At 42.0% G+C, this 11,490-nt stretch overlaps 2 protein-coding genes across 2 annotated transcripts; both read left to right on the plus strand.

Annotated features, from left to right (window-relative positions):
• Window positions 1–571: 571 nt before the first annotated feature.
• gpatch3 (G patch domain containing 3) lies at window positions 572–5,747 on the plus strand. Its single transcript, XM_085291216.1, has 7 exons — window positions 572–1,046; window positions 2,706–3,166; window positions 3,325–3,499; window positions 4,709–4,768; window positions 4,850–4,971; window positions 5,061–5,188; window positions 5,530–5,747. The coding sequence occupies exons 1-7, from the start codon at window positions 632–634 to the stop codon at window positions 5,720–5,722; spliced, it is 1,554 nt and encodes a 517-aa protein (XP_085147342.1). The 5' UTR covers window positions 572–631; the 3' UTR covers window positions 5,723–5,747.
• Window positions 5,748–6,148: 401 nt separating this feature from the next.
• Window positions 6,149–9,887, plus strand: gpn2 (GPN-loop GTPase 2). Its single transcript, XM_085291223.1, has 5 exons — window positions 6,149–6,957; window positions 7,115–7,271; window positions 7,551–7,711; window positions 9,174–9,304; window positions 9,493–9,887. The coding sequence occupies exons 1-5, from the start codon at window positions 6,538–6,540 to the stop codon at window positions 9,563–9,565; spliced, it is 942 nt and encodes a 313-aa protein (XP_085147349.1). The 5' UTR covers window positions 6,149–6,537; the 3' UTR covers window positions 9,566–9,887.
• The last annotated feature ends 1,603 nt before the right edge of the window (window positions 9,888–11,490 follow it).

An 11,490-nucleotide genomic window follows, 5' to 3' on the forward strand; every position in this document is an offset into this window, starting at 1 on the left:
ATATTATGATGTGTTGATGTATATTAAACTGTACGCACATTATAAAAAAGCAAGCTTAAATGAGCTCAACATTAAACATTTACATCCGTAAAACATGCATAAACAATATAATGCAGCAGTCTCATAAAACCAAAAACAGCATATGCAATAGTAGAAAGAGAAAAAGTACTTTCAGAAAAGACGTTAGGACGAGAGATGTGCTCTCCAGATATCCTAGATTTAATTATGATGGAGAATTCAGCAAAAGGGAATAAAAAGGAGGGATTTCCCGGACTGTTTTTATTTAATCAGATTTGATTAATTAAATTTTTTTTGCTCATAACACATAAAAATTGTGCAGGAAAAAATATTAGTGCTCACTTTGAGATTAAAATCGAATTAAATATTTCGACCTTTTAGAAAAAAGGTCGAAATATTATTTTCAGATAATTCTTTCAAATAACTCCCTGAAAAAGTTTCTGCAGGTTTTGCCAAGATGTCTTCTTGCGTTTAAGTTTAATACTTAATGATTTTTTTTTTTGACATGGTTAATAATTGTTATGAACGTTTATGAGTCGATGAGCTTTACTTCTGTAACGTCTGCGGAAGCGGATATGACGTCATTTACAAACGTTCCTGAAGATAAACAATCATGGCGGACGCTAAAGCTGACCCTCCGGTGTATTTTGCAATAACCAACATTCCTGTCGCGTTTCGCTCAGCAGACCTGAGGAATTATTTCAGTCAGTTCATAGAAAGCGGAGGTTTTCATTGTTTTCACTACCGACACAGGCCGGAGGTTCTCAGGGAGTCCGGGGCGCCTGAGAGCTCGGTGTCTGGAGATGACTCGGAGCCCCGTTCCTCATCTTCGGAGTCCGCTGAGCTAACAAAGATCCCAGCCGAGTCAAAGCCGGCAGTGAGGTCGTGCTGCTGCATCGTCTCAGTTCGCGCTAAGGACGCTGAGAGGTTCGTGAGGATGTATGCGGGGAACCACTGGATCGACGCGAAGGGAAACTGGCTGGCAAGACGATGTGTTATCAAGAGAGTCAAAGTTTCCTACGACAAAGGTGAATTATGTCATATGCGACGTATTAATGTGGCACATGACACATTAGTCATTGACAGGTCAAGGTGAGGAGTATTAGTTATCATCCAGTGATAAAAGCTGTAGTTCCTGTGCCTCTGTTGTGAGCCTTAGAAGAAAATCACAGCCAGAATTATAAAAATAAGAAATTATTTATTTATCTTATATTTGGGGAAATGCTTTTAAATCAACAAAGCAAAACTGAATTTTAAAAGATGTGGAGGATTATTAAAACGTATTACGTCCAGGGTGATTTCCTGATCTGTCCTTGTGGCAGTGAAGCTGACATGGGTGAAGGTATATTTTGCTGTTAACTGTAAGGTAGCATCTGCCTCCATCTCCTATCCCTTGAAGAAGATGCAAAGGATTGAGATGGAGGGAGATGAGCTGTGGTGACCCCCTAAGGAGAGCAGCTGAAAGAAGAAGACAGACATTACAATTGGCTGGGTCTTATATACTTTAACCCTTTTCTTCTACCTGAACACTTGCTGTGCTTCCTACAGCTTGTCTCCTTCACCAATTCATAGAAGCACTTTTTAAATTGCTTTCTGTCTAACACTGACACTCTGATGGATGAGAGAAACTTGGTTAGTTGCTGAAGCTGCTCAAAATACAACTCAATATTATAACACTTCTCCAGTCTGTATGCCAGGGATCAAACCTCCAAGCTTCTGATTAGTAGATGACCTGCTCTACCTCTCGAGTTACAGTCACCCCACAGTGTTGGAGAGAGATTCCAAAAGATCCGCCGTGGGCAGCATTTATTGGAGAGAAGACAGGAAAGCTGGGACAAAGAGCATGGGCAAGACACACAGTAAATGGCTGTAGGGAAGATTTGAATTTAGGCCTCTCTTAGGCAATAGCGTTACGGCACACGGGTCTCCTATACTGGTGTCTGAAAGAACTTGATTTTATTTGGAAGAGACCTCCAGCTGAAAAAGGCTCAGGCTGGAGCATATAGACAACAAGCAGGACTAAAAGAAAAGTTAAGATCATGCGGTAGTGGCATATTAAACATATGGGGGGTGAAAAGATGGGAATGGAGACTATATGCTCAGTGCATCATGGGAAGCCTCAGCCCAGCACCTTGAGCCTGTAGCAAAAAAAATTATGACTATGATGTTAACTATAAGCTTTATCAATAAGGAACGTTTAAATCCTAACCTTCAACGTAGAAGAGGTGTCTGTCTCCTGAATCCAAACTGGGAGCTGGATCCACTGGGGAGGACCTGACAGCTAAAGGCTCTGACTCCCATTCTACTTTTGGAAACTCCATAAATCATAAGCCTGCTGAGAGTGCTACTGGGATGATATTAAACTGTAAGGTCTTTAAGATAAGATGGAGGCTTTGTATGTGAGGAAAAGGATTTAAAATTCAGTTCTGGTTTTAACAAGAAGCCAGTGATGAGAAGCCAGTATGGGGAAAAATATGATCTCTCTTTCTAGTGCCTGTCTGCACTCTCGTTGCGGCATTTTGTTTTGTTTTGTTTTTCACTGAAGGCTTTATGGGAAGTTTTTAGGAGAACCTGACAGTAAGGAATTACAATGACCCAGCCTAGAAGTAAGAGGTGCACGAACCTTTCACATCGTGTGGTTTTTGTCACTCTTTGTACATGTATTATTATTTTTTCCTTTCTTTCAGATGACGGATCTTTCCCCTATAAAACAAAGTATGAACAGCGGCACCGTGTTTCCTTAACAGAGCGATTCACAGAGGCCGACCTCAGAAGCCTCTCCGAACTGAATCCACCTGCTCTGATGCAGAACGGGAATGTGGGCACATCCGTAAAAGTGTTTCTCCAGCTCATCCAAGCCTGTCGCCTGCCTCCACGCCTCATTCGGAAACTGGGGCTCACTTTCCCCAAGACCAGTTCCAACCGTCGCTATGGGAACGTGCCCTTCCAGTACCATGACACTTGCACACTTCCAGCCACAGAAGAGACTGTATTAACAGCTGCTGGACATGAAATATCAGGACCAGGTACTTTGCCTGGTTCATCCTTAGGATCGAGGCAGCTGGGTGATAACACAGAAACCACTGAGGCTGATGAAGCACAGAAGGAAGACGCAGAGGAAGAGGATGCGCAGTCGAATGCTGATGATGTAGGTTCAGTTCAGTCCTATCAACCAGCTGTCTGTCAGCGTGTTGGATAAATGTGTTGGTTTTAGTTTGTGTCGGCTGTCCATTAGGTGCAGCCTAACTAAAACCATCATCATCCCTTTATTGTAGTTTGCTAATTTCTTCATGTGATTGATTGTAGGATGATGACTGCTGTGAGGAGTGGGAACGCCACGAGGCTTTGCATGATGATGTAACAAGCCAGGAGCGAACCAAAGAGAGACTGTTTGAAGAAGAGATTGAGCTGAAGTGGGAAAAAGGAGGCTCAGGTCTGGTGTTCTACACTGATGCTCAGTACTGGCAAGAGGAAGAAGGAGGTAGGCACCAAAAACACTAATGCACTTTGAAGAAAAAAGCTTGCATACTATACTGTGTTAATAAACGAGCAATGGGGTGTGCAGGTTATTAAACAAACTTTAGGTAAATAGGTGTGGAAAGGCAAACTGAACGTGTCTGTATGTGTTAATTAGTATAAGAAATCAATTCAGTGGAGATGCTGACAAACAAATTCCGCTCTACAATAACATACATTAAAAGATAATTGCAAATATACTCACACTGGCCGCTTTGTTAGATACACCTCTTCAGTAGCTTGCTAATTCAAAAATTCGATCAGCCAATCACATGCCAGCAACTGAATGAGTTTAGACATGCGAACGTGGTGAGGACGACCTGCTGAAGCTTAAACCAAGCATCAGAATAGGGAAGAAAGCTGGTTTAAATAACTTGAAACATAGTTGTTGCTGTCAGACAGTTTGGTCTGAGTATTTCAGAAACTGCTGATCTTCCGGCGTTTTTCGCACACAAGCATCTGTCGGGTTTTACAGAAAACGGTCCAAAAACAAGCAAATATAAAGTGAGCAGCAAATTGTGGGTGAAAATGCCTCGTTTGGTGTCAGAGGAGAACAGCCAGACTTCTTTATGAGTGAAAGCAACAGTAGCTCAAATAATCACTCATTAAAAAAAGGGGGGGCAGAACAGCATATCTGAATATGTTAAACCTTGAAGCACATGGGCTACAGCAGCAGATGTCTGCTAAGAACTGGAAACTGATGTTCACAAAAGTTCAACAACTCCAGACAAAAGAAGACTGGAAAAGAATGTTGGAAACACTGGAACATCAGAATTAGGAGTAACCAACATGGAAGCATGGATTCATCCTGCCTTGTGTCAACTGCTGGGGTGTGGAATATTTTCTTAGCACACTTTGGGGTTCTTAGTACCAACTGACCATCATTTAAATGTCACAATCTACTTTTGTGTTGCTACTCGCCATGAACATCCATCTTTATGACAACAGTGTACCCATTTCCAACAGGATAACAAGCCACGTGAAAACACTGAGATCATCATAAACTGGTTTCTTGAACATGACAATGAGTTCACTGTTCTCAAATGGCACAGTCACCAGATCTCAATTCAATAGAGGGATGTGATGTAACCAGAGATTTACATCATGAACAAATAGCTAACAAAACAACAGCGACTGTGTGATTACATTCATGTGTGTTTCTCTCGTTTTTCAGACTTTGATGAAGAAACAGCCGATGACTGGGATGTTGACATGAGTGTTTACTATGATAAAGGTAAAAAATTTTTACCCTAATTAACTAAACTGTGTTCTATTAATGCAGAGTCAGATTTCCTATAACCAAGTCCTTTTACAGATGGAGGTGACATGGATGCTCGAGATTACGTCACAATGCGGTATGAAAAGAGGCTGAGGGAGGGTCATGAAGATGGATCGGGGCACAATCAGTCTATTGGCCGCTTTGAGAGGTTCACTAAGGTGAGGAGGTTGCCATCACATATAACTTAATCTAATCTTTCCTCTTGTTACACATCAGATAACTGCACATATATTTTTTCTCTGATTAGGGCTTTGGGCGTCGTGTGATGGAGAAACACGGCTGGAGGGAAGGTGAAGGCCTAGGAAACAGCCAGATTGGAATTTCTGAAGCACTTGAAAATGAGGGGCAACATCCCAACTGTAAAAGAGGCTTTGGGTGAGCATGAGCACAATCAGCGGAAGATTTTGATCGACTTTGCTCTCAAGCTGACGGCAGGTCGCTTGTTCCAGGCTCAGGTGTCAATCAATACTGCTATTCTTCACTCTCATTGGTAGTTGTTTCGATCCTATGGAGGAAGTTAAAAGAAGTTAATTTTACATCCAACCCACTTCCCAAACGCCAGCAGTTATTCCGCCCTTAGTCACTTGAAATTGCAGGATGTCACTCAATTTGCTTCCAGTGTGGACGCAGCTTAACAGCTAATATAATTTTAAGCTTTGGTATGTGAGGTAGGTGATGCTGATGCTGTGTTGTTTTTTTCCTTTTCTTTTTTGCAGGTATCATGGAGAGAAATTGGTCTTACATCCTATAAAAAAGGCCAGAACAGATTATCATATAACTACAGTGTATGATAAACCCAAAGACATAGACAGAGGCGATACCTTGCTGAGACGGCAGCCGAACACAAGTATGAAGTACAGAGGGTGGCAACCAGGTGGCAGCATTGGCCCACAAAGATCACAAAGATGACTTTAATAAAATTTAATTAAAACCATTTTAACATCATGGAACTCTTTTTTTTTTTTTTTTTTAAACACACACATACTTATCTCTCTCTCTCTCTCTCTATATATATATATATATATATATATGTGTATATATATATGTATATATATGTATATATATATATGTGTATATATATATATATATATATATATATATATATATATGTTGAAATCCTTTTTTCATGTGATTAGTGTCTCTAATTTTTAATCTCACACAAAATCTAGTTTTCCTATATTAACTATACACATGTGTATGAATTGTACCAAGCTATTAATGACGGAATAATGTGGTGTTTGAGCAAGGATGAGATGATTTAGAAAAAAATGTAGTCTGAAATTAGTCCTGCACGTTGCGCCATGTTAACAACCGGCTTTTATTTTGACACGCCAGTTACGTAACTTAGATATACTTCCGAGTAGCGTTAGCATGTGTTAGCGACTTCCATACGCATGTAAATATAGCATCAGCAAACGGTAAATATCAGTCAGTATTGCTGTAATTTACAGTAAAAGTCAACATTATATTAAGGACCTGCACATATGTTTTGAGTAGACTTACGATTTATCGTACATAAACATTTAAATAGCTACTTTGTACAAGTCTTGTCTGACCGGAGTGGATGGCAGGTCCAGGTTTATTTAGTGTTTAAAGAGTTTTTAATGTAGTTGGTGGAAGAAAAACTGAACTCTTGATACCAAATCCTGTGACACTGCCAGCCAACACCCCAGTTGGTACCCTGCACAGGACATCCTAGCACCATCTAATGCGAGTCTGAAGCCATGTCCAAGCAGACACAAGCGAAGCCCTCCCTGCGTTTCGGTCAGGTGGTTATTGGGCCCCCGGGTTCGGGGAAAACCACCTACTGCCAAGGGATGCAAGAGTTTCTGACTCACCTGGGACGCAAGGTGGTGGTTGTAAATATGGATCCAGCCAATGAAGGGATACCTTATTCCTGTGCGGTAGATATCTCAGAGCTGGTGACTTTGGACGATGTCATGGAAGGTTTAAAGCTGGGGCCCAATGGTGGACTTCTCTACTGCATGGAATACGTCGAAGCAAATCTGGACTGGTTGGAGGAGAAGCTGAAACAGTACAGTGACTGCTACTTCTTGTTTGACTGTCCTGGACAGGTGGAGCTCTACACCCACCAGAACTCAGTGAAGAATATCTTCTCACAGCTGGCCAAGTGGAATTTCAGGGTGAGCTTCATCATTAGATAATTATTGTATGTCTGCTGAGCCTTCACAGCTCCTACCTTACCCACACTGCCATCATGTATACACAGCTTTAACACAACAAGGTGAATTTATATTAACACCATAAGATGAATTTTAGGGCTGATGTCCTCTCTTTTAGCTCACAGCGGTGCACCTCGTGGACTCTCATTACTGTGCTGATCCAGCCAAGTTCATTTCAGTGCTGTGCACCTCGCTGTCTACGATGCTGCATGTCGAGCTTCCCCATGTCAACGTTCTCTCCAAGATGGACTTGATGGAGCAGTATGGCAAGCTGGGTGAGTTAATAAGGGTTTGCTTTAAACAGATTTTACAGGCTGTAGTCAGAGATTATCTGATGAATCGCATTGATTTGTGCTGGATAAATGTTCTAAGACAGTGAGATTAAGACATTAAAGGTCTTTTTAGAAATCATATTTCTTTGTTTCCCTTCTAAGAAAGTAGGATGAAAGAAAAAAAACTATACCGGCATTGATTGCCAGCTGAGTTGTTGAATTTCACAACTGGTTGCTTTTCATCATCATCCTTGGTAACATTTGTCTTGTACTCTTTTCCAGCCTTCAACCTTGACTTCTACACAGAGGTCATGGACCTGACCTATCTTCTCGATCACTTGGCTGCAGACCCCTTCTTTAAAAAATTCCGCCACCTAAATGAAAAGTTGGCAGAGGTCGTACAAGATTACAGCCTTGTGTCCTTTGTCCCTCTCAATGTACAGGTACCAGCGCTGCTTCTTGGTATTAACTGCAAAAGAAGAGCCAGTAATGTCTGTTTAACTCCCAGTAAATTAGAATATGCTTTGGTGAATTAAATAAATAAAATAAGCTGCTTTCACACATGAAGTTCTGGCAGTTTGGGGAGAATCTAGTAGTGATAATTTCCACAGGTGTCCTTTCTCAGAGTCTCAGTCTGCTCAGATGTGCTTGCCTGCTTTATTCACACATGCCAACATCACACGGGCTTTGCACTGGGGAGTTTGTTGGTTAAGGACCAGTGGAATGTATAATACGTTGCTCTAATGTTGAGTGACTAACAGGGGGGTGGCACTGTCGCCTCACAGCAAAAAGGCTCCTGGTTCCAACCTGACGGCCAGCTGGAGCCTTTCAGTGTGCAGTTTGCATGTTCTCTTTGTGCTCACGTGGGCTCTCTCTGGGTACTCCAGCTTCCTCCCACAGTCCAAAGATCTACACGTTAGGTTAAACTGGCTATATAGTGTGAGTGATTGTCTGTCTCTGTGTCAGGGACTGGGGACCTGTCCGGGATGTACCCCATCCAGTGATAGCTGGGATACGTGCCAGCCCTGACACAACCCTGAATTGGATTAGTGGTTAAGAGAGTGTGTGGATGGATGGATGGGTTCAGTTTGTGTGGACCACTAACAGGTCTAGAGAGTACACATACTGTAAAAACAAATGCCATGTCTTGCCAGTGAACTCGACAAATTTTCATTGTTATTACTTAATTAATGTATCTGCATCATGCTTCTGTGAGATGTTGAGTGCAAAATAAGAGTTCTTTACTTTCTTCTGAAGTAGTCATAAAGCATCCATACTGACCAGACGTCACGGTTCGTTTCCCTTAAAAAGTCACATGCCTCGTATTTCATTATTTGAACCGTTAAATCATAAATCGCTTTTAGCGTTTCAAATTGAAGGTTGGATCAATTTTGTGCAGATGGATTGGGGGAGAGGGCTGTCTGCACTCTGCACTCGTTCCCTGACATCGCTTCTTTATAAAGAGTGATTTGATCCTGTGTGTGCAGAGACAGGAGTCTAGACCATGTGCCATCACTGCATGTGGCACCAGCAAGTTATGCGTGAGGCAGGTTGGCACACATGCTTTGTACATGTTCTTAGTTTAAGCAGCCATTAGTTACCTTGGTTACCCACTTATGGTGCCTAAAGCAGCCAAAAATAAAAGCTTTCGACTTTGAGAAAGAGCTGCAAAGTGTTAGAGGTCAGTGAAGTTTGAGGATTTATTGCTTTGCATGTGCGTGCTGCTTATGTCATTATGACAACACCTTATAACACACAAAGAAGAATCTGAAAAATCTGTGCTCACACATTTTCAAAAAGGCTTTGTCATCCTCTTTCTAAAGTGAATCTCACTTGAGGGGATCAGTGGGTAGTTTCTCTTTGTGGGAAAGCCCCGGATCAAGCACTTCTCTTTTCGGTTTCCAGGACAAAGAGAGCATGATTCAGGTCTTACGAGCAGTGGACAAGGCCAACGGCTACTGCTTTGGAGACCTGGAGGAGAGGAATCTGCAGGCCATGATGTCAGCTGCTGTGGGGGCAGACTTCCAGTTCAACTCGTATCCTTTCCTGATCGTCGTGGTGACTCACAGTGACTCATCTGGTTTGATGCCAAATATAAAGATTTACAGGAGGTGTCTGAAAAGCATAAGTGTTTACAGTTTTATTGAGAGGATTTCTTACGCCAAGAAATAACAGCCAATTTATGTGTAGTTTGTCAGGTTTTCCTTAACATTTAACCAACCAGTACTCTCGGGGTGCAAGAGAGGTATGTTGAAACCAGTGGAAAGACTGTGGAAGAGGAAATGATGGAGCTGTAAATGGAAAAGCTCAAATAACAGGACGAAAGCAGTCACCCCTTCAGCAGCAGTATACGAAGGGGGTCCTGGGAACATCCATCTCACTTGGCCTGAATTCTTCTCAGCCTCTCTGCAGAAGCAGTGGAGACATAAGAACTAAATGTGGGTGCTGTAGATGCTTCACGGTCGCACCACACCTCATGAAAGAATCACAGTGACGAAGACTAAAGGGAGCAAATGTGTGGGCTGAGTAATCTTTTTTTTTTTTTTTTTGTAATGTTTTGCAGGCAAAAAAGAAATGTCTTCTTTACAAATGGATAAAAAATAAAGTCATTCAGTTTCATTTTTGTTTGAGTTTGATACATGCTTGGGAGCCCATGTTTTGCCTTGTAGCCCTGATATGATCGTTGAGCTGAAACAACAACGTGACTGTAATGAATATGGCCATTTATTCTTATTATGGGTGCAAAAATGAAATGTTTTGCGTGAATAATGGCAGATACACACAAACTGGAATGACGAGGAAGATGTCTGATAAAGCCTGCATGCATAAAAACATGACACGCAGTGGAATATAATCTCCAGAGCCTCAGTTGCCTCCTAACAGTTGCACGATTTTCTGGTGAAAAGGGAAGTTTTGAGCAGTGTTTTAGGGTAAAGGAAAAGGTGGATAATCCTATAAACATTTATAAGACAACTGCATATTATCCAGAGATGATTCTTTTATGACAAAGACTGAAATGGTTCAATAAAGCCCTTAAGTAAGGCATCATAAGTAGTTGAGTCCTTGTATATATGGATCTGCTGTTTCACCAGCAGATGGCACATGTGCTCGCAAATGCTTCTCCCTGATCCACAAAAGTCTGCTCCAAGTCTTTCAACCAGCCAGAGCCGAAAAAATTAAGTCAGGCGGGGAGAGGAAGCCACATTAAATCTGTGTTTCTGCACAACTGGCCCTGTGTCTGGTCTCTAGGATGGAAGATCCTCTTGTCTTTCGAAATACAACTAAAACTTCTCCCTATTGACTGCCCCTGACTTTACTGTCCTACTCCCAGTTCACTCTCCCCAGCTCAACATCCCACATTAAAAAAAAAAAAAATCGTAACCCTGCCAACTTAAAAAGGAGCCCATAGACGCTGGTTTTAACACGGGGGGCCTCGGTGTGCCAGCGCTTTCGTGCAAAGTTGGAAGTCAGACTGAAATAAAGCGTGATCCACTTTGAGAGCTCGCGCTGGTGTGGGAAATCGCATTAACCCTGTGTGGTGTGACGTGGCTTTGAAATTATATGTGTACAGTCCTTCCTTGCAAAGCTCTGTGTCTAAGTGTACGTGTGTGTGCATTAGGGGGTGTGTCAGGCAGAATGTTAAATTGTGTTTCGATGTTTGTACATGTGATCAAGTATGCCGTCTCAGTGGTACTTCCTGTGCCCCCCCCCCCCTCTCTCTAAGCCCCCTAGAGGTAGATGCGTGTGTGTTTGTGTGAAAGAGAGAGAGAGAGAGCAAGAGACAGTTTGCGTGTGTGTCGAGAGTGAGAACAGAAACCGAAAGGCAATGTCGTCCCATTTACAGCACGATTCTGAACTGTAATCAATACACAGTCCGAACTATTAAATGCCTCGTAAACCGTCTAATAAATTCGCATTTAATTATTACTACCAAAAAAAAACCAAAAAAAAAAAAACCCCAAAACCACAAAAACTCCCTCAGCCTCGCACACACTCTTTTCATTACCATCCTACCCCTGCTCAACACTGTGCGCAAACACCCTGTGTGTGCCAAAAAAAACATGTCTGCTTCATTTGACTGAGCAGAGGACGAACGTTTTTCTAACGCTCGTTTTTCTAACTGTTTGGGAGACTTTGAAACTGTCCATGCATCCTCTTTCTGATAGATAAGGTCTGCCTGATTTTTTCCCCCTTCCTCCCTCCTCTGAACGGTGTAGTTCAA

Source organism: Mchenga conophoros, linkage group LG11 (genome assembly GCF_057382185.1).
Source record: "Mchenga conophoros isolate Kocher_MC1m ecotype Shallow Benthic linkage group LG11, M_conophoros_male_GT1.1, whole genome shotgun sequence".
Classification (NCBI taxonomy): Eukaryota; Metazoa; Chordata; class Actinopteri; order Cichliformes; family Cichlidae; genus Mchenga; species Mchenga conophoros.

Bases quoted from the DNA above. Each gene is read 5' to 3' on its own strand.
- gpatch3 (XM_085291216.1), top strand. From the start codon at position 632: ATGGCGGACGCTAAAGCTGACCCTCCGGTGTATTTTGCAATAACCAAC. The intron at 1,047-2,705 runs GTGAATTATGTC...CCTTTCTTTCAG, and splicing joins CAAAGTTTCCTACGACAAAG to ATGACGGATCTTTCCCCTAT. The intron at 4,769-4,849 runs GTAAAAAATTTT...GTCCTTTTACAG, and splicing joins GAGTGTTTACTATGATAAAG to ATGGAGGTGACATGGATGCT.
- gpn2 (XM_085291223.1), top strand. From the start codon at position 6,538: ATGTCCAAGCAGACACAAGCGAAGCCCTCCCTGCGTTTCGGTCAGGTG. The intron at 6,958-7,114 runs GTGAGCTTCATC...CCTCTCTTTTAG, and splicing joins TGGCCAAGTGGAATTTCAGG to CTCACAGCGGTGCACCTCGT. The intron at 7,272-7,550 runs GTGAGTTAATAA...ACTCTTTTCCAG, and splicing joins GGAGCAGTATGGCAAGCTGG to CCTTCAACCTTGACTTCTAC.